The sequence below is a fragment of the Falco peregrinus genome, chromosome 2 (assembly GCF_023634155.1).
Source record: "Falco peregrinus isolate bFalPer1 chromosome 2, bFalPer1.pri, whole genome shotgun sequence".
NCBI classification, from domain to species: domain Eukaryota; kingdom Metazoa; phylum Chordata; class Aves; order Falconiformes; family Falconidae; genus Falco; species Falco peregrinus.
The window spans coordinates 112005961-112033935 of record NC_073722.1 but is presented as its reverse complement, the minus strand read 5'-3'; the positions used below and the strand labels follow the sequence as shown (position 1 = coordinate 112033935).

Below are 27975 nucleotides of genomic sequence, written 5' to 3'. Positions count from 1 at the left end.
GCGGGGCGGGGCGGGGCGGGCGGCGCTCTCTCGCGAGAGGGGCGGGGCAGACCGGGCGGGCGGGGCAGACCGGGCGGGCGGGGCGGGGCGGCGGCGGCCGCTGCATGTCCCGGCCCGGCGGCCCGGCCGGGCTGCACGTGGGCCTGGCGCGGGGGCGGCACCGGTTCCGGGCATCGGCGCGGGGCGAGCGGCGCCCCGCCGGATCACCCGTAAGTACCGGCGGCCGGCCGCCTCCTGGCCCCCGAGGCGGCGGCGGGGCCCGCTGCGCCGGGCTGTCAGCCGACCGGCTCCCCTCTGTGCGGCGCCGCCGCTCCCGGCCGGGCGGGGGGCGCGGGCGGCGCTGTCCCGTCTCGTCCTGTCTCCCCCGGGGTGCCGCCCGGCCGTGCCCGCAGCGGGGGCGGGCGCCGTGCCCAAGGTCGGCCCCCGGTGCCCGGCCCCGAGGTCACCCCGGTGGGGTGGGGGTGTCTGCGGCGGCGGGCGCGGGGCGGCGGGCCCGGGGCGCGGGGCGCCGGCGGCCGGTGTCCCGCAGCGCTCTGAGGTCGGCGGCGCCGTCCCGCTGCAGCCGTCCCGGCGGGGCAGGCAGCGGGGCGGCCGCGGACTGGGGGGCGGGTGGCGGCCTCCCCTGCCCTGCGGCCGGCCGGGCCGCGCTGGCTGGTTGCGGCCGTGGCCAGCAGGTCCGGCCGTTGGCGAGCTGCTCACGTGCTGCCGTGGCCGCGGTGGGCTTGTAAACCAGCGTGGAACGCGGGCAGGAGCAAAGAACTTAAATTATATTGCTGCTGAGGAAGGAATGCTTCAGTAGCCTCACTTTCTGGAAAAGTCCATGTTGTTTGACACCTTTTTTTTTTGTTTTTGTTTTTCCTTTTTTTTATTTCTTCTTCTTCTCCATCCTTGACGCCAGTAAGGCCTAAGTTACTCACGTTCCAGAACAGGGCAACTTGATCCATGTCTGCCAAAGTTCTTTATCGCAGTCTAGTAAGCTAGACCGTGAAGCAAGGAGCGCAGAATGAGTAGACTCTCAGTAAGGGCATCCCCTCTATGGAAGTTACCGGTCATAATAGGTAACAGCAACAAAAGCTGCATTTAGCCGCGGTCCATCTGTTACGGAGAAGTGAGGGGCTGCAGAACGGGAGTAATCCTGAATTTCTGTTTTTGCAGGGTTGTGTGCTGCCCGGGCAGGTTGCGGCTGCGCTAGCACCTGCTGAGCGCTTTCAGTGCCTCCTGGACTTTGTCTCAGGTGAAAGGAAAGGACTTGTGGCTGGGGCTGCTAGTAGCAGGAGAGGGTAACTTTCCTTTTCTTCTGTTTGCTTTGTGCCTGTGAATGATCGGGCACATGGCACACCGGAGTGCAGCACAGCTCACGAGGTGGTATGGCCCTTCCTTGGTAGCACGAAGACTGGGGCTGTTGGTGCCACTGAACTTAGCTTTCGCCTCTGCTGGGGGTCACTGTGCCACCCACTGCGAGTCACTTAACTCCTCGTTCTATAATGAGCTTCCTGTGTAAAAGGTGAAATGTTGTGCAGGCGTCTGCTGAGCTGCTGTACCTGTCATCTGGTAACATCAGCGTACCTATGATTCTGTAAAGGGATAGTACAGCTTCTCTACGTGTATCTGATGGCACAGTTTAGTTTTTGATTAATTGGTTTGCCTGCACATGCTACCTAGAGCACTGGAGGAAATGGCAGGTCTTTAGAAAGTTAAAAGGAGCAAGAAGCCTGGAGAACTTGAGCTGTGCTTGAAGCCTTCCAGAAGCCCACCTTCTTGCATCGCTTGCTATCCCAGTACCACTTGCTTGACAGTCTCTCAGCTTTTGTTTCAGTGTTTCATTATTTTGAAGCTTTTGAAGGACTTCCCAAAGCTGTCATGGGACGCCAGTGGTGGGGGATTCTGGCACATAAATCTCGCCAGGGTTGTAATGTTATCTTGTACAACAGGGCTACAGGCTTTTTGCTCTCAGGTGTGAAGCAAACGGTATTGTTAGGTTTGGAGAGACGGTGTGGGTGGTGTTGCTGGAACTCACTTGTGTTCTGGTAGCTGCCTTTCTCAGGTGTGCTCCCCTGAGTCACACTGAGTTTAGATACCCATCCTAGGAGCTGAGTTCTTTCTTAAAGATCTCTGGAGATGCTTTGAGATACTAATTCTGAAAATCATCAACTGCCTAGAAAGCCTTGGCTTTAACCTAGACCATGATGTCTGAAATTAGACAGCAGGAATTCCCCTCACCACCCAGGGTGATCCACCACAGTATGTAGGTTCCCAGTTCCCACAGATTCTCTTGGGAGTTAATGGTGACAGGATTTTGAGGATTGCAGCCAAAGCTGTTCAGAAACAGAAGTGGTTGGTTTGCTATGTTGAGATTTTTGTGTTAGTTTTGAAAACATTGCAGGCTGACTTTGGGGGTGTTTGAGAGCAAGTATACTTTTGCAGTAGTGGTTATCTGCAGAGCATAATGCTTTAAAAGCAGCATACCCCGCTTATGTATGATTCTCATCTTTCATGTGCACTTAACAGATGGGAAAAAATTACTTAAGGTATTTCTAGTGTTCAGGGAGACTGCTCTAACATCAGGGCTGATATATCCCAGGTGACCTTAGCAACATCTAGAAGTAATAAAAACCCATTAATTAAAACATTAATTATGGTTTAATTGTTTAATGTTTCAGATCTAATGACTAGCCTTTTTTAAAGTGCTGATTTCTATCTACAGTGCTTCTGTGAAACTCTTAATGCAAATGGCTGGTTAAACTTCATGAAGCGATGATTAACTTGAGGCTGAGATACTTGGAAGGAGCTATTTCATTCAGCAGGTGCTTATTTCCTGGAAATTAAGGCTGTTGAGTTTGCTTCTCCTGGGGATTGCTGAAGGTGATATGTTTGCATGTCACTTACTGCGTTTGCAAATGGTCTGTCTTCAGCTGTTTAACCGTGTTTTTTTTACTGTCCACTACATGGATTCAGTGTAACTTTGCTGCTCCTGCATTTTGTATCCTGGCTGGAAACTGACTCTGAATTTATGAGCCCTGTATGTTCCTATTAGCAGAGTTGAATACTTCATAAAAGATTGTGTAAAATCATTCTTCAGCAAACAAACCACTGCTGCTAGACCCGAAGAGGTCCTGATTGCCTTTGACCTCTGCTGCCACCTGGCAAATGAGGATGAGAAACTTGCCATGTGCTGTAACTGATTTTTGACTCCCTGTGTATAAATAGCAGCAGTTCCTGGCAAAAGCTCATGACCTGCATGTGCCTCCTGTATCGAGGGCATTAGCTTTGCATAGGGATAAATCTGTGAATTGGAAACTTGAAATCTCAGGAACAAGGTTTGGAGTGTGTATCCCCAAAAATCTTAGGGCTGTGACCCTGCAGTTTCCCCCTTCCTTAAAGAGGAGGAGCCTGTTGTTATGAGCTTGGACTTGTATTCCGTTTCTTGTTGAAATGCTGGGTTAGGAAGAATTCTTTTGGTGTTCAGGGGTGCAGGAAAGAAACTTGCACATCCCTTCCCAGAAGTATTTCAAGCTGAATGGAGTACAGTGTTCTCTTTGCTGCCTGGTAAAGAGGATGGACTCCAGTCTCTTGAGTTGGAGTACCGATTTTATATTCCCTGTGTTTCCTTCAACTTGATGTGATGGTAGGAAGGTCACTTAATCTGTGTCTCTGCTTTGCTTTTTTAAAAAAGGGCAGCCGAAGCTGAGGAAAGGAGGCAGCCTGCAATCTTTGGGGGAAGCCTTTCTGTGTGTGAGAACAGCCCCTGGTGTAACTTGGGCGAGGGCTTGTAGGCACTACTGTAATGCGGATCAAAGTGAAGCACGTCCCTCTCTGATTAGGTCTCAAGTAATGTTGTGTGGCTTCCTGTAGCAACCTTGTTAATGCACACAAGTTACCTCCCTGCTTGTTGGGTCTAAATGACTAGTGAAACCTTTTGCTGTTCCTTCCCAGCGCAGATGAATACAGGGTGCCTTATTCACAAATGTTTGATGTTCTTCCTCTCTGTGTGCTTCTGCAACTTACTCTCTAGCCAAGCCCTGGGCACAAGGCTTCCAGCTGAATGACCTGGTTTTTTGCTTTTCTGTTTCATTCCAGCTCTTGTTTTGAGAAGCTCTTTATCAAGGTCTTGTTGCTGTGCACAGTAAACATTCTATGAGCAGGTCTTGCTGCTGTTCTCCAGATACCTGTTTGGTCTCAGTACTGCCTGTGTTCTCATCTCTTACAGCAGTATCAGTGTGGTATGATGTAAACTTCACCGTTTTGTCCCCTTCAAAATTCATGCTTGTGTTTTGTCTTGTGTACAAAGAATACTGAAAGCCTTTGGTTAGTTTAGTCTCTACTCCTGAGCATTGTGCACGCTGTATAGATGCCAGGCATTTGACTTAACTGGTTGCTTTTAAATTTTAATCTAGAAGCGGCACACACTATACTATGTTGTCCTTAGCAAGGGCTGCATTGGCTTCATTGGTGCAGAAGTAAACACAAAATACCAAGTGTTGATGCCCCCGCGTGCCCGCCCCCCCCCCCTCCCCCCCCAAAAAAAAAAAAAATCTGGAAAATAATTTGGTTTATTCTCCAGCCTGGGTGGAAACGTGGAAAGAATTACAGGTGCTAAAATCTGGATTTGGGGAAAATTTTGTTAATGTGTTGGTAGATTATAAAGATAATAAAAACTGCTTTGCTTGTACCACGGAGGACTGATTTTCTTTAGTCTTTTATGAAAAATGCTTTTACAAATGTTGAGTCTGGACTGGTACATATGTCAGAGGTAGCTGTTCAGAAAGAATCCCAACAACTGATGTCTTAGCCTCTTGGCTGTAAAAGTGGTATTCGTTCCTCAGTCGTGGGGAGGGTTAGTCTGAATCGGAAAGCTTTCTCTGCACTGTCGGGCTGGATGATAATAGAAAGGTCACGTGCCCTCTGGCTTCTCTGCTGAAGTCTTCTGGCTAGCTAGGAGAAGCAGAAACATTTGGTCTGGCTGTTTCTGGAGCAGACTCCGCAACTGGCAAAAAAAAAAAAATTAACTCCACCCAATTTTGAGGAATAGCCAAGCAAGGTAAAGGTGGTATGGGTGAAGGGGTGCAAAAGCAGTTTCTGAAGTTTGCTTCTGTATCTGAGAGACCTTTCTGGCAAAGCAGTGAAAAATTGATCTTGCCTTCCTCTGTAATAGAGGATTCACAGGGAGACGCTAGCTTGGTTGAGTAACCATAAATAATGAAACAATTGGAGCAAGAAAGTAATAAGATATAAATTGGAGTAAGGAGTGTGATAATCTGATAGGGGTAATGTTAATCACATAGTGTAACCTGTGGCTTGTTGCACAGTGGGAGTGATCAGCTCTGCACCTTGCATTACTCTGTTAGGCAGTGCAGGGTGGCGAGGGTCGCTGGCAGTTGGTGTTTGCATCTGTGTGAGCTTTTCAGTGGTTTCCAAAACATATGTAAAAAACCTCCACAACCCTATAGTTTGTCTAGGCTGACAGTTTTATTGTAAATGTCTGCTGTTGGGCATGTAAACAGAAATTGTTCAGGGTCTTGCTTTGAAGTGATGCTGCTGGAGCTGTGCTGGGCTCCTGAGTGGGAGTAAGTACACAGCAGCAGTGACTGTAAGGCGAAATACTAATAAAGCCTGGGCCATCAGTGTAGTGGCTTCAGGTGCAAAGGAGGAGAGTAGCTGTTGTGGGAACATCAGTGAAGCTGATTATGCTGAAAGCAGTTTTTATCGTAGAGATAAACAACCCTCTCCAGGCGGGAGGAGCCGGTAGGGGAAGTGCAGCAGCTCCAGAGGCTTTGGACTGGAAACAATTGGTTTGTAAAAGCCAGAACCAGTGTGAAGCACTGGATGCCCCAGTGCCATTTCCCAGTATGCAGGGCCCCATGCAGTCCTGCACCAAAAATAGTGCGGACCTCACATGCTGTATGCGCTTGCCCTGCACCAGCAGCCACTTCCACTTCCTTCTGGCATGCCAGGAATCCTGGCTAAATGTCACACCTTGTATCAAGGCACAGCCAGAGAGCTGCAGCTAGGACATGAGGCTTTTCCAGCTTGCTAAAGAATCCCCACAGTAGGTCAGGGTAGGATTAAAACACCAAGGGGAGAGTAGGGGTCAGTCAGCTCTCCAAATCTGTATCCTGGCTTGATTTATGGAAAACTCCTGGTAAAGATAGGGGAGATGAGGACAAGAACGAACGTGCACACTTGCCTACCTTTTAAAAAAAAAAAAAAAGCCCAGGACAGTCAATGTACTTATTCTACTTGTTTGCATTAGGGTCCCAGAGCAGTTTTAAGCCACCTTGTTTCTGTAGCCAGGACAAACAACCCGGCGGTATACACATCCTTCTAAGGTTAGAAATGTTTGCAGCACAAGGCTTGCAGAGAAGCCAAATAATTCATCCTCAGTATCAGAGAGGAGAGCTCAGCAAGCACTTGCTCCATGTTTTCAGGGCTTTCTACACACAAAAGGTCTGTTCTGAGGCAGGCTGCTTCAAGGCTCTACAAGAAGAGACACAAGGACAAGTCCCAAGTGACTGAGCCCCCAACTCTGCAGGGACATAGCCTGTGGTGCTGCCAGCCCCTGCCTCCTCCGCTTCCCTTCTGCCCCAGCACTTGAGAGATTATGCTTCCAGACTCTGCAAGCTGTGGAAATCAAGGCTGAAATTAAAGGCCGTCCTGAAGGATCACAAAGCAAACAAGCAGGCAGCTAAATGGGTAATGTAGCATCGCCAGCAAGGCTAGGGTGCCTCCCTGCAAACCCTATAGCTAGCGATACAGCACTCGGGGAAATAAATACTGTCTGGGTGAAAGAGAATTGGACGAGGCTGGCACAGTTAAAACTAAACCATGTGGGCTCTTAAAATTTTCCATGCTAAAAATAACCAGTAGCCCATGCTCTGCCTTACAGGAGGCATAAGAACAGGAGCTGACAAAAACTTAAGGGACTGGAGACCCTACCCTTAAGATAAATTACAGCCCAGAAACAGATGTGGACATACTTGACCCGACCTTGGCATAAGGCATATTTTGATCTGAAGCAGAACTGGGAAGTGCAATGTCCAAACTGCAGCTTCTTTCTTTGTCATACAAAGATAAAGGAGGCAGATGGCCCGCGATGGAGGGGATGACCTGCCTCCTCCAGGTCCGGCTCTGGAGTGCTGTTCAGAGAGGTGTGCTATCCCCACGAGCTGTGGTGCCAGAATTGCAGAATGGCTTTGTGGTGTCAGAGCAACCTGCAATAACACGGGGCTGGAGCCCCTGGCATTACGCTCCTGGTCGCTGGGGGTGTGGGCCGCAAGGCTTTATGGCCTCTCCCACGTTCTCCTCGCAGGCCAGCCTGGTGTCCTGCCAGGGAGCATCACCCAGAAGAGACAGCTCAGAAAATAAGCCTGCAAACATTCCAAGACTGGTAGGAGCCAGGCAAGCTAGATTTAAGACTGGATCTTATTTTAAGTAGTAGCAAACAGGTCATTTTCTTATCCTTAAATAATTAATGGTAAGTGTTCTGCAGCAATTCCTGCTTCAAACACCAGTACTGAAAGACAAGAACAGCAAGAGGTGCCCCTTGAGCGAGACCAGCTTTTCACAGCCCGGTTAACGTGGGCTACAGAGCTCAGGAAATGGGCTGCTCTGAGTGAAAGCTGCTAACGGGGACCCTCCACAACTTTAACATCTTTACGAACCAGCAGTCCTAGTTGTAGAGGGGTAAACGGACGGATGTAAAAGGCTGAAAAACCTGGCTTGTTGTAGAGCTAAACTAGAGCTCTAGAGCAAGAAATGCCAAGGACTGTCGGGCCAGGCTGCCTCCAGTTTGGCAGCGTTTAAGGCCCATGTGATTTGACAAGTTGCCATTTTCTGTTCTGCTGCTGGCAGGAAAATCCCAGGCTTTCTCCTCCTCCTCCCCTGCCATGTGTTTAAGTGATCCCGTTGCTCCTGCCTTCCTGAACTGGCTATCAAATTGGCAATGGAGAGGGGGTTTTGTCACTCGTAATTGTGTTGGGAAACGGATGTGGGCTTTAGGAGCTCTCCTGTGGAGGAAATTAAAGAGAAGTATGTGCTGCCATCTTACAACTGTTTGGTTGAGCAGGTTAAAAATCAGCCATCATCTTAGGCATCGCATAAAAACTGTTGTGACTAGCCTGTCAGAATCGGGCCACTGAAGTTGTCTTACTGTGTGTGTGTAAGGAGATGTTGGTGTTAGCTGTCCCTTTAGCCAGCCCAGGGCTTTAGGATGTCTGCTGGCATCTTGTGCAGAGCCACTGCCTTTTTATTACTTTGTAGATGATGGTAGGATGTGGAATTTCCATTTTAACATGATCCCTGATAGTATAATGTGGCTCTTGCTAAAACTAGTCCAGTTGTAAAACTTGAAATTAAATGAGCTTTGCAAGGAGCAGTCAGCTGATCCACCAGTTCCCACTGATGTAAATATCACAGAAGAGTGATGATCTTTATTAAGTGATATTAACGTTTAAAAAGGCTTGGAACTCTTTTGTCTGCCAGGCTTTGGGACAGGCCTGTCCCTCGGTGGAGCATCCTGCTGCTGTCTTCCTGCGCCGTGCAACTGTGTGGTACTATTGTTTGTGCAGTTGGTGCAACTTAATAGGGAATCGGATAATAATAGGGCTGTCTGTTTAATCAGGAAAGCTTGCTGGGAATGGACTTATGTGAGCTACTTTAGTTTGAGTTTGTGGTGTGCCTGTGAGACAGCTTGTCGGGTGGTTCTGCATTAATTACAGTAACCGAAGCGGACAGCAGATGAGCACTCACAGTGGCTCCCAGTGTGCCTCTGTGCTGGAGAGCATAAACGTGAACCTTTTGTCTTAGGAATGTATGGGCTTCACCCTTTCAATTTACCAAGTTCCAGAAACCAAACATCCAAATTATTGCATAAGTTTGTTGGTTTTATGAGGGTTTTTTTGTTGAATTCCAAATCTCAGGTGTTGCTGTCAACTGAAGGTTCATCCTCAGCAGTGAGTCCTGCTAGCTGACTGCATAAAGCCAGCTGGAAGTAACTTGGCTTTAGAAGATACCAGCTGTGAATGTCCAGTGAACACAGCCTCAAGTTTCCCGTGTAGAACAACATAAATACTTCATTTGTGATATACTGGACCACTTAAATCATGTCTACAGCTGACCTTTGATTTGGGACTGAGCAAGAAATCGAGTCCCTCTTCTTTGCCGTTCATTTGTTTACTTGCCTCAGTCGTTAGGACTGTGTGGTTAAACAGTACAGAAGCAAGGCTGGCATCCAAGCTAGCTTGGATAAAGTTGTGTTTGCTCCTGTGGGATAGGAGGGTATGGCTGGAGGAGGTGAGAAATGTGGGGTGAATATTAACTTGTATGAGGCTTGGATGCTTGCTTTGAGCTTGAGGGAAGCCTGTTTTTGTCCCTCGGCTAGAATGTATTCAGCTTCTCATGACAATCAAGGCCCCAAAGGAAATTTGTATTTGGAAGCTGCAGTCAGAATTAACTTGCTCTGCTGATAAAAGTTGTTTTTTTCCTGGTTGAGATAGACTAAGCGTAGTTGACAGAATGACTTGATTATCTTCTCTTGACTAAGAAATACTATGCTTCTAAAGAGGAACTAGATAATACTCCTTGCAATGCGCGGTTCCCATTTCTAGGACTTTGTTATCTCTTGACAACAACCTTTATTTTTGTTGCTTATTGGCAAAAGCCTTGAGGCGTGTCAAGAAAAGTCTGTTGTGTGTAAGCATTGTCAGGCACGTGGCGTTCTGCTTTAATTCCTGCTCAATGAAAATTAAACTGGAAGTGCTTTTTAGCAAGGCAAAAGCTGCTTTTGGGCAGGTAACTGTTTGGCTTTGTGTTCCGGCTCTAGACTTCCCTTAAGAAGTAGGAAAGGTGTCAGCCCTGCTTTGTGTAACTCAGGTGAGGCTTGTAAACACCTGAGCAGCATGCCTGGGACGTGAGTCTCAGTGGTGTCCAGGCAGGGAAGGTTTCACACACTTTCTAGGCTAAGAGACAGCTTTCGACTCCAGAAAGTCAGAGGAGTAGCTGATTTAGATGTAGAACACACTTTGAAGCTGGGTTCTTGAGTAGCAGCGTTCTGTCCAGGCTGCTTTTGCTAGACAAATACCGCTACTCTAAGGATGTTGCAGCCGATTTCCCATCTTCACTGCTGTGAAATCTTTTAGAGACTTCTGGTTATTGGGGGGCACTTGCTTCATCAGGCTGTGTTTGCTCTTTCAGGAATTCCTAAGCTGTGTGTGTAAAAGTAAATGTAGTAGCTGCATGATGCTGTTTAGCTCCCGGTTAACTACAGACTTAGGTGCTGTGCCCACACACCAGCCTCTTGCGGTGCTGGGGGCGAGAGCCTTTGCAGAGCACTTCACCTTCCCAGTTCTGTTCTAGAGACGTGTGTGTTGTCAGCCTGTGCAGCTCTGGGGAAGCACAGGGCTGGGGAGACCTGCAGTGTGTCAAGTCCCGTCTTGGAACGCTGGTGGCACACTGTGTGGTGGCCCAGCCCAGTGCTGCAGAAGCTCGCGGTGCTGGGTGCTGCCCTGCGAAGGCAAGGCAGGAGGAGGAAGTGTCGGCGCAAAGCTGTGGTAAGGTGAAATTGGTGAGTGTAATGGTGAGGAACATCCAGCTCTCCTGAGTGTCCCGTTAAGGGGGAGGTTTTATCCCCCAACCTGTGATGGTCACCTAGTCTCTCAGTGTCCCAGGAAGGGCAGACCCTTGCACCTGACCAGCCTGTCAGAGCTTGCTACAGACACTTCTGAACAGCATGGTCTTGGAGGGCGATTCGCCTATCCTGCTTGGGGATTCCCGGTGAATAATCAAACCAAGTCTTCAAGTTTCCAGAAACTCGCACAAAACAGATCTCAGCTGAGGATTTTTATTATGCAGATTTGTGGCAGATGAAGGTTTGAGATTGCTGTTGATAATACGCTGACTGCAAGAACAAGTGTGAAATGGTATGCACACAAAATCTAATCACTAATGAAAGCCAGCTGGAGTTCAGTCATTAAGTGTGCATAGAATACAGTATAGTTTTTCCCCAGTAAGTCTCCCTGTGGGGGAGAAGACAAGCTCAGCCTGTTGACCGATCTCAAGAGTTCTGATGAAGTCTTCCCTAACTTCTGCACTTCCTAACTTAGTTTTGTATTACTCCTTTACTTCTAGGTGGAGCTTGGGTGACTCCAGTTGTACATGCATTTTGTTCCTGGTAGGTGTAAAAATTCTTTCACTTGACCTTTAAATGTGGAGTCAAATAAAAATATAAAGTACATGCTTAGTGTGAGGGGTGGTCGTGCCTTGGAGGGGGGTAGCTTTGCGATGAAGTTGTGCTTTGGTAGTATAATGAGCAAGGTTCATCGGAGGAAAGCCATTTCACTGCAGTTGTTGGCTCAATAGCTGACATCTTCCCTTGTCTTCTGACAGCTACTATGTGGCTTGTCAGTATATGGTACCATCAAGTTCTGCTTCCTGCAGGGAGTGCACCAGGGCCTGGCCACGGTGTCTTCACTCCACTCCGCCACCCCCGTCCAGTTCCTCTCAGCGTGTGCTAAGGCTGTAGTTTTTGTTGCCTGAGGAAACTACTGGGAGTAGATACTCTGCATACCCACTGCATTTCATCTTGGAAGTAGCAGCTGCAGTTTTACTGAATGTTGAATTTTAAAATTTCTTTCATATTTTAATAGATAGCCACTTTTCCACACCTGGTCTTAGGTAGAGATCTTAGTCTTTGGTCTGCTGGTGGAGCAGAGCTGTGAATTTAAAGAGCTGCTGGAAAAGAAACCTGTTCGTGCTAGCAGAAATACCTCAAGGCGTTTATGAAACTTCAGCCTTCCTGTTACCTTCCCTGTGACTATTTTAACGTGGTTTCTGTTTCTCCTTGTAGATACAATTACTGAGACTGCAAAATGGGTTTACGCTTCCACCGTGTCGTCTTGTTTGCCATACCTGGAACACTGGCACTTTTTGGCTGCTGGTGGCTCTATTTCCGTAGAAAAAAGGATGCAAGCTATCACAACAAACAAGTCATAGCCGTTGGAGAAGAGGAACAGGAAGAAGTGCCAGAGAATGATTCCTCATCCGAAACAGCAGCATGTGTTCCTCGAACACTGCTCCTCTCATCAGAAGAGGAAAGCCCAGAGAATGACACCTCAGCCTCCATGCTGTCAGCAGCGTTGATGACGCCCTCTCTTCTGTGTCAAATTCATGAGAGGCTAGATCTCTCACAGGACCTCCCAGACCTGTCAGTAACGACAATTCAGCCCAGCACCCTTGAGGACGACAGTGACAAGCTAGAAACAATAGGATCTCAAGATGAAAGTAGTGTCCCTGCTTGTGTTTCTCTCCCTCTGATCTCAGAGAGCACAGAGTGTCACGGCAGTGCTGTGGTGAGCCTTGTAGAGGATTCAGGCTCTAGCACAAAGCAAGATCAGCAGCTGTCAGCATCAGTGACGGTGGCACAAGTGTCTCTGGGAATCACGGAGGAGATCAGAATTGCAGAGCAGACAGGTGATTCTTTGTTTAAGCCCCCGAAGGAAAGCCAGGTGCCAGAAATTGTGCTCTCGGATATTGGCTCTGTGCCAGCCCTTTGCTTAGGGTTGGGAAAGGAAGCAGATACCCCACAAGCCTTTCTCATTGATGAAGTTGTATCAAGTCACAAGGATCCTGCAGTGAGCACGTTACAGGATAGTTTGGAGTCTACCTGTTTGGAGCAGCCCAGGGAAGAAGAGATGTGCAAGTCAATTGCCAGTACTGTACCTGTGTGCCAGGAGGAGAGCACACACCCTAAAGGAGATGCACTGGAAAGAGAGAAGATTGGAGGAGCAAGCCTGGACAAGGAAGAAGTTGAGGAAATCGAGCAAGTAGCAGTACAGATAGTTTTCAAGGTCATTTCGATAGCCACTGAGGAAGTGCTGTCTGGTGCCATGAGTGATGCGCCTGCTCAGATCTGCCAGGTTGCAGCCAGCCAAGTGAAGATGCCACTGGAGACAAACGTTGTTTCCCCTGGCTGGATGCTTGTGGAGAAAGCTACAGTAGCTGATGAGAACGTTGCTGCAAAGTGTGATGCTGCAGTAGTGGCATCCCCTCGGACAGAGGAACAGGATTGGAGTGTGATGGATTCCAGCTGTTCAACACACGGCTGTTTGTCCAGCCCTGTTCAGGGAGACACAAAAGACTGTCAGATGAAGAACCGTGTGTGCGGTGACTCCCAGGGAGCTGATCGGACTTCTTTGGAAAACTGTGGAGGGCCACTGGTAGAGTTGCCTGTTGTGATGGAGGACCCTGGGTACAGCACACACACATCTGAAGGTGGTCAGAGTGCAAAGGACCTGTTGCAGAACGCAATGCTGTCTGTTGCATCAGGCCAGCATTCGGACTCACAGAGCATACCTGCAACCCAAGATAAGTCTGCTGAGCAGAGCTTGGTACCAGCTGACAAACCTGCTACTGAAGACAGCAAAGTGCCACACAGTAATGGGATACTGAAAGAGGATAGTCCAGACTTGCATAATGAGTGTAGCAGTGCACTGGGGGTGGCTCGAGATCACACAGAAGGTAAGAGGCTCAAAAATCCTCCTGCAAAAACATAGCAAACAAGCATTTTATGTGCTGCAACCCTTCTCCTCCAGAACATCTTCAGATAAATCCTCTTTGTGTTTAACTTCCCCAGTGGGTGACTGTTTAGCGCTCGTGCCGGTAGGCACTCTGTAGTGGGGGATCGTGCTGGGGGACTGTGGGGAACTTACTGTGCACCAGCAAAACCAAGAAGCAAGGGCAGAGAGAGGGGGAGGGTGCCCCAGCCCACCCCAGAGCGGGCAGCATTGAGGCCTGGCTGAGCGGCAGCTCTGGCTCGGTGTGTGCGGAGCAGGAGTGAAGGCAGTTAAACCCAGACACGTACAAACGCAGCCCCAGGGAGCACAGGCGGGCGGCCAGGGTGCGCAGGGCAGGTGCTGTCCCCGTGACTGCTGTGAGATGTGAGCTCCAGCAGCGGCCATTGCTCCCCAGGAGAAGCCCGGCTGTGGCGGGACGAGCCAGTGCCAGAAGGCATGTGGTGACCCAGATGGAGCTCCCACATAACCACGCAGCTGCCAGGTCACTGCAGGGAGCGCCTGAGCCCATCGCCACTGCCGGAGGGCAGCAGGGTAACACCTGTGTGAGCACGGCTGGGTGGAGGATCTGCTCAGCCTGGTGGCAGAGCTGGAAGCAGATGTAGGAAGGTGAAGAAGTATCAGGGATTGCGAGAGGAAGATAGGCTGGTGGAGCTGTGCTCTACCGTCGCTGAGGCCAATGCACTGCATGGGCACGTGACTAGAAGTGGAGGCTCCCCTGTCTCCTTTGATCCTTGGAGAAGTAAGGAAGGGGGTCAGCAGAGCTACTGCCTTGGACTTTCAGAGGGCCAGCTTTGGGCTGTGTAAGAGCCTGGATGCCAAGAGTCCTGGGGGAGATAGTTCTGAAGGGCCAAGGAGCCCGGGAAGGCTGGGTGTCCTTCAGAGAAGGAAGTCTTAATGGTGCAGGAGTAGGTGGTCCCCGTGTGCTGAACGGTGAGCCGGAGGGAGACTGGCCTGGCTGAACAGAGCTTTGGCTGGAGCTGGGACCCGGAGGGAAAAGGAGAATTTACCGCTGGTGGAAGAAGGAGCAGGCAGCTCCTGAGGACTGTAAGGCTGTTGCAGAATTATGTGGGGTGGAGGTTAGGCTGGGGGTTAGCCGGTGTGACACCCATCTGCAAGCAGGGCAGGGAGGAGGATGTGGGGAGCTACAGGCCTGTGGGGGTGACCTGGGCGCCAGGGCAGGTTATGGAGCAGGTCCTCAGGAGTGCCATCACGTGGCACGTGCAGGACAGCCAGGGGATCGGGCCCAGCCAGCATGGGTTTGTGAAAGGCAGGTGCTGTGTGACGAGCCTGATGATCTCCTACAAGATGACCTGCCTGGTGGCTGAGGGAGAGGCTGTGGGTGTTGCCTGCCTGGACCCTTGGTGAAGCCTTTGACACCGTGTCCCACAGCTCCTGGAGAAGCTGGCTGCTGCAGCCGGGCCGGGGGTGCCCTGTGCTGGGTGGCAGGCTGGGCGGCTGGGCCCAGAGCGCGGTGGGGCTGGAGTCACGTCCCGCTGTCGCCGGGCACACGGGGGTTCCCTGGGCTCTGTGCTGGGGCCGGCCCTGGGTAATGTCTGTATCAGTGATCTGGGCGAGGGGATCAAGCGCACCCTCAGTAAGGCTGCAGGCAGCGCCAGGTTGTGGTGGGAGTGTTGGCCTGCCAGGGGCAGGAGGCTCTGCAGGGGCTCTGGGCAGGCTGGGCCGAGGGGCCAAGGCCAGCTGCATGAGGTTCAACACGGCTCCGTGCCGGGCCCTGCCCGTGGGGCACACCAGCCCCAGGCAGTGCTGTGGGCTGGGGGCAGAGCGGCTGGGGAGCTGCCCTGCAGGAAAGGACCTGGGGGTGCTGGTCATGGCCAGCTGAACGTGAGCCAACAGAGTGCCCAGGTGGCCAACAGCATCCTGGCTTGTGTGCGAAACAGTGTGGCCAGCAGGACCAGGGCAGCGACCGTCCCCCTGTGCTCGCCACTGGTGGAGCCAGACCTGGAACCCTGGGTCAGTTTTGGGCCCCTCACTTCACGAAGGACGTGGAGGGGCTGGTGCATGTGCCTCAGCACAAAGCTCATGGTCTAAAGCTAAGCAGGTGCTCGAGCAGCCCAGTGCAACGGGCCCTGCTGGGTGTAGGCCAGGCTGTTGAGCACCTTGGGTTTTTGAGACCTGCTAGTTTGTGCTTCAGTTCAGGCAGCCTCTGGGTTCTTAGCAGTGTTTATGGGCTGCTGCTGGAAGGAAGCCATAAGGCAGGTTTCTGAGGTGCTCCTGGGTGAACCAGGGAAGTGCTCTGATGAACTGTGATAACATCAGTTGGTTGCAGACCAATTACCTTGAAGCCTTTTTGCTTGGAAGAATAGATGCATGCCAAGAAATCCCAACAGGGAGCAATGTTCATGGAGTTCCCCCATCTGTGCCTGTGTTGCTTTTGCCTTCTAGATCCTGGATGATGTGTGCCTGGCAGAATACAAAACTGTCTGAGTGAATGTTAACCTGTGTGACCTTAGGGATGGATGTTAAAATCCTTTTTAGGACCCTGTGGTGCCAACAGCCCCTAATGACAGGATGTCTTTTGTAATTGCTACAAAGTAGTTGGAATGCTGCTTGTTGCAAGACATGGGGATTGAGTTTGCCAACAATTAAGCATTAAACCCACAAAACACTTTTGCTAGTCAGGGTAACCATAGGAAGAAAATGGTTTTGCCTTGTTGTGAATGCTGGTGTGTGACAAGGGCGTGTTGTGGAGCCTGGTGATGATGAGGGCTGAAAGCGCTGCACTGACACAGCTGAAGGGCAGGGAAAAGGGATATAGTAGGTCAAGCTGATAATGCGGCTATGCTGGGTAAGAGGTCATACAGCTGACCTTCACACCCGGGCTGTGAGACTTCACTCCTCATCCTTGTTTAGGAAGGCTTTGGCAAGCTGCTGCACTGTTTGCTTTCGACTTTCTAGGCATCTGTGCTGTGTTAAGATGTGGCAAATGTGAAACAGCTGTTGAGTGTATTTTTTCTCTTTGGTCTTGCACGGGATGGTCTGAATACTTACAAGCAAGTGAGTATCTTCGTGCTTCTGCTTGTTAGTCTGGAGGAAGGATCAATCTTGTGTTACGTGGGCTGTATCTGGGATCTGAGCATGAGGAAGCTGTTTGAGTTTGTCCCCTTCCCAAGCAGAAATGTTCCTGATATCGTCTGATGGTTTGGGAAGAAAACATAGCTCAGCTGTGCCACCTTGCTTCTTCAAGCATATGACAAATTTGGGCAAGAGGCAATCCCCTACCACAGCTAGCAGTGGGCACATCTGGCACCCGTGTCACTGTTCAGCCCCTCTTGGGGCAGGAATGTAATGTCAGTGCAAAGAGCAGATGAACAAGTTGCACGTGCCTCCCTGCGTTCTGAGCTCCCTGCGAAGAGCCCTGTATAAGCCATGGGGAAAAGGCAACGTACCTTGCTGCAGCAGCTCAGTGTTGAAGTTACCATAGCTCTCATTCAGCTGGTAACTTTGACGTACGGTGTCTTGTCTGTGCTGCTGTGTGAGGTGTCACCATGTTTGAAGGACTCTGCTGAACTCTAGCCTCCTTCTGTTGCATTCCCAGAGGCATGTGGGTTTTTCTCCAAGAATAAAAGGAAACTTTCAGCAGGGTGCGTGTGATGGGACTTTACCCTTTCTGAAATACTGGAGAACCTGATAGGAACATCCCAACTGTGAATGCATGGGAAGATCTCAATGCAGCCTCTCTGTGAAATGATGTATTTTCACAGCCTTGTGTCTGGTAGCTGGATTGTGTGGGTTGTCTGAATGCTGACACATGCACATGTCTTGCAGGTTCGAATGTAGATTACATGGATTTTGTGGACGGTGGCTGTGCCGTGAGGAAGACGGTGGCTCATCAGAACTCTAAGCTGGGAAGAGAGTCCAGCAAGTCTGACTTCGTTGTCTGGGAAATAGAGGTCCCAAAGGTAACCAGCTGCTGGCCTGCTCGTGCATCCTGCCCTGCCCTACAGAGCCGTCTTTTGGTTCTTCCAGTCTGGTCCTGGCCCAGTGCCATCCCGCAGAGATCAGCAAAAAATCAACAAGGATTTAAGCATTTAGCTCCTATTAGGACTCTTCAGGAGCAAAGAGCTAGTACACAACTGTAAATAAAAGGCATGTGAGGGCTATGCCCAGGGGAGCATTGGTTGTTTGGACTCATTATTCCCCATTATCTTCCACCCCAATCTGTTAGTCTGGTGCTTTGTGTACCCTCAAAGCCTTCTGAATGCTTTCAGTTATTAAGAGCAGGTGGTGAATTTTTTTTCTTTCCACTCTGTAGGCAGGTTACGTTTCAACTGCCTGTCCAAATCCTTCCTCACAAGCTGAATGTTTGTCTGAGCTATTCTGTGGAGCTGCTGTGTCTCTGTCTTTATAGTGAGCTTTCTTTTGGCTTTGGAGAAAGATTGTGTTTGTTAGGACTACGTTCATACCTTCTTCCCTGCTTTGTCTGTGCACAGTAAGCTGTGGCTGTCCTACACAGCAGTGCTGTTGTGGTGTTGCTTCTCAGCAGAGGTGAATGCTGACAGCCAGTAACATGAGACAGCAGCTCCCAGCAGGGCAGGTATGCTGCCTTGGGTGCTTGGGTGCTGTGACCGCGCTGGAGACACGTACAAAGGCTAAGGAAGCAGTTCTACAGCAGAAAATGTGTTTCAGTGGTTAGTGGAGACAGGCTGTGACTCAGGCCCCACGCTTCTGCTGTGGCATCTGCCTCTGGCAGTAAGTGGTGGTAGGCGCCAGTGGATGCGTAGAAGTGACGGGGCTTGCACAGACACCTCTGCATCACCCTGCACAGCTGTCCAGGGACACTGTAGTGTAATGGGCGTGATAGCCTGGTTTACTGTCCGGTGAATTTGTCTATTCTCTTTCAAATTTAATTAGCTTGTTTGAAAAGTGCTAAAACATAGTATTTGATATTTCAATGAAAAATGCATGTAGCATGTTTGGGTTTGGTTTGGTTGGTTTGTTGTTTTTGTTTTTTTTTTAAATAAAGTGGTGGGAGATTGAGAGAGGATGTGGCTTGACCGTGGGAAGGTGGTAGCCTTTACCAGGCTTGGGTTTGTCCCATTGTGTCTTTATGGTGTTCTAGAAGATATGAAGATGGAGCTGTCCAAATGAGCTGTGCTTCCTGATCTGTATCTACTGTGACTTATCACAGACCAGCTGAACGCTGCACCGGTCCAGCATTGCCTTATATTTATCCTGGCCCTGTGCTACAGGAACTGGGAATGTGGGTGAAATAAGCCACAAAAACCAGTATTTGATTTACATTTCCCTTCCTGACTGTTTCTTTCTTGTCCCCTTTAACAAAGGAGTTAGTTGGCCGCTTGATTGGCAAACAAGGAAGATTTATGAACTACTTGAGGCAATCATCTGGTGCCAAAATCTATGTCTCAACACTACCTTATTTCCATGACTCCCAAGTCTGCCACATTGAAGGTAAGTGGAATGTCTGTTCACGGCCTAGTATGTAGTTTGAAGGCCTTAATGAGATGGGTAAACAAATGTAGCAGCTTTGCGAGTCCAATGCTTTACAAAATCTTTCTGCTCAGTGCTGTTACAGTAGAGGTATATGCCAAGTCGCCTGCACCTTGGCACATGAAAGCTCTTTTCTGCTGGAGGTGAGAATGCATTTGAACATCTCCAGCCGCTGTGGCTTAACCAGCACCTTCTGCAGGATCCCTTCAGGCCTGAGGGAGCTGCTATGGGATGTGCATCATGAGATGCACTCTTGACTGTGAGGGGTGTTAGATTAGTTGTGGCTGAAAAACATCTGCCAGTGAATTGGGTTCATACTGGAGGCCAAAGCTGTTGAAACTAAGGCCTGGCAGGCAGTTCCTCGTGTTGGTCTGATACCAGGTTACACAGTCAATCTTATTAAAACTGAAGTTGTTGGTGTAGTGCTTTTGTAGAAGGAGCTACAGTCTTCTAGTAGCTATATTGCTTCACGGGGTGGGGGTGTCCTCAGCATATCCATGCTGCAGGCTTTCTGCGGGATTTTTGTGTTCCAGGCTCCTGGCCTCAAGTAGACAAAGTCCTGAGCCTGATTGGCAAGAAGTTCAAGGACTTGTGTCTCACCAACGTCTACGGCCTGTCTCCACCAACACCACTGACACTTCATTCCCTCCTTCTGACTGCCTGGGTAAGTCCCAGCTTGCTGGCTGGACTGATGTCATGTGGAAGGCTGTTGTCAGTCGCTGCCGTTGTAGTATGTGATACCCGTGTGGCTGGTGCACAGATGCCCTCAAAAACAGTTTGATTTCTTGTGGCACTCTGTTGTCCTGCTTGTGTAACTACTACAGATCAGATTTATCTACCTATTCTTCCACTGCTGTTTCCATTGTGCCTGAGCTGGGAAATGTACAATCATTTAGGTTGGCAAAGACCTTTCAGATCACAGAGTCCAATCGTTAACCCAGGACTGCCATGTCCCTAAGCACCATGTCTATGTGTCTTTTTAACCCTCCTGGGATGGTGACTGCACCACATCCCTGGGCAGCCTGTTCCAGTGATTGCCCAGCCTTTCAGCAACAAAATTTTTCTGGGCATCTAGATATAAAGTTATTGTGCACATGACTGTCTCCATGGATGTGAAGACAGGCTTTGTTCTGGAGAAGTGAATTTATGCTGGGGAATTCAAAGCATTTGAGATGTATTCTGGGCACAGTAGTGCTCGGAAGGTGCCCAGCACTATGGCCCTCTAGCAGCCAGGGCAAATGACTTTGAAAATGGGGCCTTCGTGACAAATATTGGACAGCCCTTGCAAAGATCACCTTGGTACTTCAAACCCCTGTGGGCAGGGAATCCTTGTGAGTTGCACTGTGGTGATAGTGCAGCACGGCTTGATGTGCATCACCTCTGACTAACCACTGATCTCTTGGGTAAAGAAGTCTTACAGCTGCCTGTGCCGACAGCCTTGTGTGCAGGATGGGCCCCACCCCAACCCTGATTTCCTTTAGAACAGCATGGACTAACAGCAAGTAGCTTTCTGCTCCTGATCCAAAGCGACCTTTGGAAGTGAAATACGAGAGTGCCAGGGCTTTTCCACCCGTGGCTGTAAGCCTCAGGAGTCGCTGGTGGGACATGGAGTCGCTGTGAGTGAAGCTTGTGTTGCAATGAACACTAAAAAGAATTTCTTTTCCTCCCCCTGGCAGCTGTTCCTCCCGGATGGAGTCACTGTAGAGGTGGTCGTGGCGAACCAAGTCAATGCAGGGCACATGTTTCTCCAGCAGCACACACACCCTACTTTCCATGTCCTGCGTAGCCTTGACCAGCAGATGTGTGCCTGCTATTCTCAACCTGAAATTCCAACCCTGCCAACTCCAGTGGAAGGCAAGTAACGTGGTTGCTCCCAAACTGTTCAGTGGAGTGTAGTGGGTGTGCACAGCAAAGTTTCGGTAGTGGTGATATCCACCTGCAGCCCGTGGAGGACCCCACACCAGAGCAGGTGGATGCCTGAAGGAGGCTGTGACCTGTGGGAAGCCCGTGCTGAAGCGGGTTTGCTGGCAGAACTTGTGACCCCGCGGGGCACCTGCTCTGGAGCAGCCTGTTCCTGAAGGACTGCGCCCTGTGGGAGGGACCCACACTGGAGCAGTTCGTGAAGAGCTGCAGCCTGTGGGCAGGAGTCAGGTCGCAGAAGTTCATGGAGATCTGTCTCCCGTGGGAGGGACCCCATGTTGGAGCAGGGAAAGAGTGTGAGGAGGAAGGAGCAGCAGAATGGTGCGACAAATTGTCTGTAAGCCCCATTCCCCATCCTGTGCTGCTCCGAGGGAGGAAGTAGAGAAATTGGGAGTGAAGTTGAGGCTGGGAAGAAGGGAAGGCTGGGCAGTGTGTGATAGTTCACTTCTCATTTCATCTGTTTTTTGAGCTGCTGCCAGAGTACAGATGTTGCTCTACTCTTCCTTACCCTACTCATCCCTGGAGTACCTCTCCGGCCACTCAGGTGACGTGCAGAATGAGAGCAAGCCTGTCTCAGGTTATTCCTAGTCAGCTTGGTATTTGGCGTGTTTTTGCTGCCAAAAGTGTGGAACTGCTCCCAAATCTTCATAGTGTCGCTGCCTGCACGTGGCGTAAAGTGGAGGGTGCATCACATGGAAAGGGGGTTTTGATGCTTACTTTCCTTTCTGGGGACAGACCTCACTGTTAGTGACCAGAGGCTGGAAGGGAATGGGATACCGGCGTGGAACAGCGTGGTAGGAGCAGCAGGCTTGAGAGTAACACCCACCTCTCCTGTGTCCCAGCTGCAGGCCTTGTCTGATGGGGGGGTGGTGAAAGGGGATGGAAAAGATCTCAGTAGAGACCTGTGCAGTGCTACTAATGTCTGAAGCACCGGCTTCTGGAAATCCGCTTCCCTGAGCCTTTCTTCTCTGTACTCTTGTGCTTTGCAGTTGGTATTATCTGTGCAGCGCCGGGCCTGAATGGGGCATGGTTACGGGCTCAAGTTATTAGCTACTTCGAAGAGACTAGTGAAGTGGAGCTCAGATATGTGGACTACGGAGGATATGACAAAGTGAAGGTCGATACACTCAGGCAAATCAGGTCTGTAGCTCGTCTTCACAGCCTGAGGCTATACCTGGCATACCTGGCTTGAATCTTCATCAGAGGCATCTGTATTGTTTGAATTGCTTCTAGGTTTTACCACAGCTGAAGTGGGAAATAGTAGAAAGGCTCGTCTCAGCAGCAGATGTGGGTCCCTTGGGAGCACAGCAAACCCTTGCAAGGCTTTTTGAAGGGGAGGGGAGAGGAAATGGCAACTTCTGGCACTTCAGTGTGGAAGTTGAGCAAAAGGATGCCTTCAGGAAGCCCCAAAGTGCAGTTAATTGATGAGCTAGGAAGAAGATTCAAATTCTCTCTGCCCCAGCCCTAAGGCCTGGGAGAGCTGTGTTGGATGAGGGTTTTCATACACAAGCCCATGAATTACTCGATTGTGCCCCAGAGGTGGGAGAAAAGCAGTACAGCCTCTATTATGAAGGTAGTTTTTGCTTGGAGCCCAGTCCAACTTGGCATGTTAATCGGACAATTTATTGCTGCTACTTAGATTGATGGGAGAAGAGTCTGATCTCTTTTTCTGTCATCAATTTTAAATGGAATTCCTGTTTGAGCAATTGATTAATCAATGTCACCTTAAAGAACACAGGAGTAACTTAAAGCCATGTTCTTATTCTGATTGACTCCCTTTTCTTTAAGGTCTGACTTCTTATCACTACCTTTCCAAGGAGCAGAAGTTTTACTAGACAACGTGGTGCCACTTCCAGGTAATGGTGCTCTCTAGATGTAGCGCTGGCACTCCTGCAGGTTTAAATGAATGCCAACTGTGTACGAGCAACGATTCTGTCTAAACTGCTCCCTCCTATTTCAAGTGCAGTCTTTGATGTGACTAGAGCAAGGACTGGAAACGTTGTATTTTATTCTTCTAAGTGCACTAGCACGTCATAACCTGTCCAGGGGAAAGATGATAAACGTCCAGGTGTTCCCTGCATGGAGGAGAGGATGAATTGCTCTTCCAGACAGCAAGCTGGCAGGACTGGCAGGATATAGGTGAAGTAGCTCTAACTGTTCTGCCTTCTGTCATAGAATAGCTGTAAATGCAAACTTAGTTTTTAGTCTGTGAGACAAATACCTGATGCTTTCCTACTAAAATGACTGATGTGTATAGTTCTGTACAGGTTTAAAGTACTACCCTCCAAGCACTGGAAGAATATCAGTCACTACCTAGAAAAGAAAAGCTGGGGGTGGGGGGGGGTGGGCAGGGAAGGCAAAACAGAAAAAAACATTTCTAACGGTGTTAAGAGATGCATGCTGTATCATGCCTTCTGGGCATGGAAGGGGTGGCCGTAGGAGCTAGGGCTCAGTCCAGGCTTCAGCACTGGGGTCAGTGGCTGGCAGGACTCCAGGAGGCACAGGCTCTGCCAGGAACTGTTGATGGATGGCAAGGTTTAAGCTGCTTCTGGCAGAAGTCAGTGTTTTTTGTGTTTCCTGAGGTCATCGACCTCCTTCAGGATCTGGGGGCTTGTAAGGAGCTCACTCGCTGCCTGGAGATGGTCTCAGGGTGAGGAGTACAAAGGAGAAACTATTTTGCAGCAATTTAGTAGGAAATAAGCAACTTTCCTCCAAAATGAATGTCACTCTGCTTATGTCTGGTCTAGAGTACAGACTGAGTGTTGCCTGGGACACAAAGGTTTCCGCTGCATTGCAGGTGTGGAGTTAGCAACAGTACCTACGCAAGCAGTGCCGGCTGAGGGGTTTGAGCTGCCAGTGCTCGCAGAGTGTGCTTTTGGCACCGTTCAGGTGTCAGCCAGCCTGTGGTACAAATGCTCCTGAGTTCCCGTTCAGAGTATTGCACTCTGTGCAGGGTCAGTAAAGTCCTGAGGCCCCTGAGCTCTAGTTTATTAAGCATCAAAGTACTAAGGGCAGCTCAAAGGTACTGCAGAAGTATCTTTTCTTCTTTAAAGCCCCCTAATTCATCAGCCACTTCTGTTCACGTTTACTTAGCTAGTGGCTTTAGAAAGCGCTTCATCCTCTCCCTTCAGCAGCACAGCAGGCACGGTACTTGTGTGATCTGCAGCTTAACAGACCGGTCTCAGCAAATGCCTATAGCGGCAGCAGGTGAGGGTTCTCTGGCCTGACTTATGTAGGAGGTAGGACAAGATTAGCCTAGTAGTCCCTGCTGGCCTTTACAGCCTGTGAATGTCTCATTTGTTTTCTCCTGTTGTTGCCTTTCCAAAGACGAGGACCACTTCTCATCCGAAGCTGACGCCACTGTCAGTGAGATGACCAGAGGTGCAGTCCTAGTGGCACAGGTACGTGAGAGCTGTCTGGAAAAGTCTTGTTGCTGTTGTGACTGCTGCTGTTCTCTCTGCCCCCTAGCACGCTGCGTGTGGGAAATGAAGAACAAAGCCAGAGCCTGTAAGCCTGGCCTTTGGGCAAGGTTCTCGCTGAGAAATCTTGGTGCTGAGCGTTTTGTTGAGTAGCGACAGCGCGGCTGCGGTGGGGTCAGTGTTCCCCCTCGCCACTGACGCGGGCAGGAAGGGTGGGCACCTGTGAGGGGGTTCCCAGAGCACAATGTGGCCTGTTGTCCAGCGGATCAAGTATCCACCTGGGTCCGTGCTGCTTTGCCGGTCTCAGCTGTCTGTGCGACGCTGCCATCGGGATGTGGCTGCTGGCTGGCCGGAGGGAGCAGCGAGGCTCCTGGCAGTGTCCCAGAGGCTTCTGCCTGCAGAGCCTGATCCCCATGAAGAGGCGTGTACTTCTTCTGCAGTGCTTCCAGCGGTGGCTGTAGCTATCATGGGAGTTAATCGGGATGAGTGGGAAGCTGATAGTGTTTGTGACGCTCGATCTTACAGCTCCCTTGGGTTTAATGCAGTGTTCAAATGCATCGCGAACTCCTAGCAAGTACGTGAATTTGGGTGACGAGAGCAAACTTGTCAGCAGGGTGCCTCAGCCGCCTGGTGGCTGTAGCCACATTTCCTCTGGCCTACACACCAGCTGAAGTATTGAGTATCTGATATGTGCTGAACGATGCTAGCCTTGCAGCCTCCATGGCTCAGACCACAACTGCTGCACACTCATTTATTTTGTTTTCTGTGTTTCAGGTCACAAATTACGACAGTGCCACAGGTCTGCCACTGATACAGCTGTGGAACTTGATGGGAGATGAGGTGTGTGCGTTGACATACCTTTTTTTCCAACACTGTTAAGTTTTATGGTTATGCAGACTTTTTATTGTTGATTAGGGACTTGCTGATGTTTCTTGCAAGTGGTGTGTTCACTTTTCTACTTTTTCCTCCACCTCCCTTTAGGTGGTGTCAGTGAACAGAACTCTGGTGGAGAGAGGATTTGCTCAGTGGCTTGACTACTAGCAGTGTCCTAGATGCCTCAACAACCCTCTGCAGAAAAAAACAAAGACGACACCTTATTTTGAAATGTTACAATTTGGTTTGGCAAATTCTTATAAGAAGACTTCTTTACACCTAAATACCCAGTTTTATGGTCCATTGATACTAATTTTGCTCAACTTCTACTGTTTCACTAGAAACACATACCTCATGTTGGTGAAAGGTGGGGTGTTAAAAGCCATAATGACAGATACTGTAGCTTTAAAGCAAAAAATCCTCCCTGTCTGCTACTCAAAGTTGAATGGAAGAAAACTTAAAACCCAGGGGCTTGCTTGAAGCTAACAAATGCCCCTGAAACATTAACTGTTGTTGTGTTTTTGTTCAAGATGCGTAATACACCATGAACTTAGTATCTGCTTTTCCTAGAAGTTACATCGGTTGTCCTTTTTTAACAGGCTCTGCCTATGAAATTAATGAATGTTATTAAGGAATTTAATGTTCAGTTATGGATTTTTCTATATTGTGCCACTAACCTGCACAAATAACATTCATCTTGTGTCTTCTGTATGCCAGGAGGTAGATGAATTGCATTTGTTGCACTTAATGTGGCACGTGTCTCACTGCAGTCGTGGTTTTTAGGCTTGATATGCTTAAGGAAGAAAGCTTCTTTGTGCAGATGCTTGAAGTGCAGGATATGTTACCACTACAATTTTTGTTCTGAAATGTCATGTATTTAAAGAAAAGAACCGATTGCCAAGCCCAATTGTAGTTTATATTTTTCTAGCCTTGCAAGTCTGTAAATATATATAAAAAAATTGTAATATTTTGTACAAGAAAAACACTGGAAACAAAGGGAACTTTACAGAATCTTTTTCACACCAAAATGTGCTATGTAGGTAGAACTGGTTTGGAGTGCATTAGGGTAGCCGACATTTGGAGCAACTAAATGTTGGGAGTGTTTCAGCTCTGCTGTATACAGGATTAGTATTTCCTAGATTGCTGTCTGGTTTGAACTGTGATCGCTGCATTCTTTGCTATGTTGCTGTACAGATCTGTTTTTTAAAAAAAAAAGTAACAACTTGGCATTAATATTGCAGTGCTGTTCTCTCAAATTTTTTTGATCCTTTTTAGATTTCTCTTACATATTTAAAAAGTTGCTCAAGTAATTTAAGCAGGCTTAATACTCTTGAACAGATGCCCTCTAATGTATATAATTTTAGATATGTATTGAACTGGGATTTATTGCTGGCAGGGAAGATAGTTGTCAGGAAAATGTTGATGTAGTCAGCCCTGAGAAGTTTTTTCACATGGATTCAAGGATGTCCTTACATCCTATGAGCTAACATGTCAGTGCATCAAATGTTGGACAGCTGCCTACAGAATCTTTTGGTCCAATCCCTTCTAATATGGTATAGTTATGTCCTTTTTTTTTTTCCCCAGTTCTTTCCTATTTGGCACTTAAAATGTATTGTTCATGTTTGCAGTAACATCCAATGAAAACTAAATTTGGTAACTCATTTAAATCTATAAAACATATATATCCTCTTGGAATGTTTCTTTCCATTTAAATTAAAGCTAAAATTTTAAGCCGTAATCAACTGTGATGACTAAGAGCCTTCATTTCCTGAACACTTGTGATACTGGGTTGGGAAGGGAGCTCAGCGGCATAAGCAGGTAAGATAAGATCATGATGGCATTTCAACAGATACAGAAAGGTCCAGCTCCAAATCTCCCGGGGTTCCTTTTAGTTCTAGCTGGAAACCGGGGTAATTCTTATGATGAATTAGTTGTTAGAAAGCCTTAGTCCGAGCACTGGTACTCAAGGCTGTTGAAACTGTTCTATAGTTGTGGAATTAATTTGCTCTGGACTCAGGGACATCCCTTTTGTCACACTTGTGTGTTGAAAAGTGAAACTTGCGAGTCTATTCTGTTGTGCAGGCTGTAAAATCCCCTCTGTGAAATGCTGACAGGTTTCTTGTTTGAGCTGAGCAGTGCAAGGATGTGAACTGGTGTCCCAGTGAACTGTTTGTTCTTACCCTGGTATTGGAGCACCTCACAACTGGGAGTATTCCTGCAGCAGGATTTAGTCACACACTCTGCATGGAGAAGCAGCAAAGGCACGGACTGGACTGAGTGCGCATGGGCTGCACAGAGCAGGGTGTTAAGCTCGGGGTGCTGCCTTTGTCATCTGTAAGTGTGTCACGCATGTGTGCAGTCGTTCAGTGTCCCCGATACTGGCCTTCCTCGTCTCAAGGGTTAAAGCCAATCCATTGGGTTCGTTGCAGAATATACACACGACCCGTGATGCTCTGGACTACATCTCAGTGCTGCTTAAGCAAGTGATGGGTAAAGGGTGAACCCGGGGTTTCTGAGGGAAGGTTAGTGGGGTTGGAAGCTAGCAAAGTTTGACAACATCTGTTCTTGCTCCTCACCCCTGGCAGAGGGTTTCCCTTGGCAGGGTTTCTCAGTCTTGCCAGCCTCTGCTATCTGCTGAGGGATGGGTTTCGCCATCAGGTGTGATCTCCCAGGCAGAAATTTGGTCACTGGCTTTTTGCACTGTGTGGTTGAAGTGTTGCTGACACACA

The 27975-nt window shown here is 49.1% G+C and overlaps 1 protein-coding gene across 3 annotated transcripts; it reads left to right on the top strand.

The window, feature by feature from the left end:
- The first annotated feature begins 80 nt into the window (after positions 1-80).
- AKAP1 (A-kinase anchoring protein 1) lies at positions 81-26984 on the top strand. 3 transcript variants are annotated; one of them, XM_055796418.1, is made up of 13 exons: positions 88-209; positions 1156-1280; positions 11122-11164; positions 11840-13509; positions 17352-17485; positions 18869-18995; positions 19568-19698; positions 20711-20888; positions 21944-22094; positions 22743-22810; positions 24282-24355; positions 25148-25213; positions 25355-26984. In XM_055796418.1, the coding sequence occupies exons 4-13, from the start codon at positions 11862-11864 to the stop codon at positions 25412-25414; spliced, it is 2637 nt and encodes an 878-aa protein (XP_055652393.1). In that variant the 5' UTR covers positions 88-209; positions 1156-1280; positions 11122-11164; positions 11840-11861; the 3' UTR covers positions 25415-26984. The 3 variants fall into 3 exon arrangements, with proteins under 3 accessions (XP_055652391.1, XP_055652392.1, XP_055652393.1); XM_055796416.1 differs by lacking the exon at positions 1156-1280 and having other exon boundaries at positions 81-209; XM_055796417.1 differs by lacking the exons at positions 1156-1280; positions 11122-11164 and having other exon boundaries at positions 81-209.
- Positions 26985-27975: the final 991 nt, after the last annotated feature.

What these genes read in the sequence shown, in the direction of transcription:
- AKAP1 (XM_055796417.1), top strand. Translation starts at nt 11,862, where the DNA reads ATGGGTTTACGCTTCCACCGTGTCGTCTTGTTTGCCATACCTGGAACA. An exon ending in CAACGTGGTGCCACTTCCAG is followed by an intron (nt 22,811 to 24,281) that starts GTAATGGTGCTC and finishes GCCTTTCCAAAG; the next exon opens with ACGAGGACCACTTCTCATCC. An exon ending in GGAACTTGATGGGAGATGAG is followed by an intron (nt 25,214 to 25,354) that starts GTGTGTGCGTTG and finishes ACCTCCCTTTAG; the next exon opens with GTGGTGTCAGTGAACAGAAC.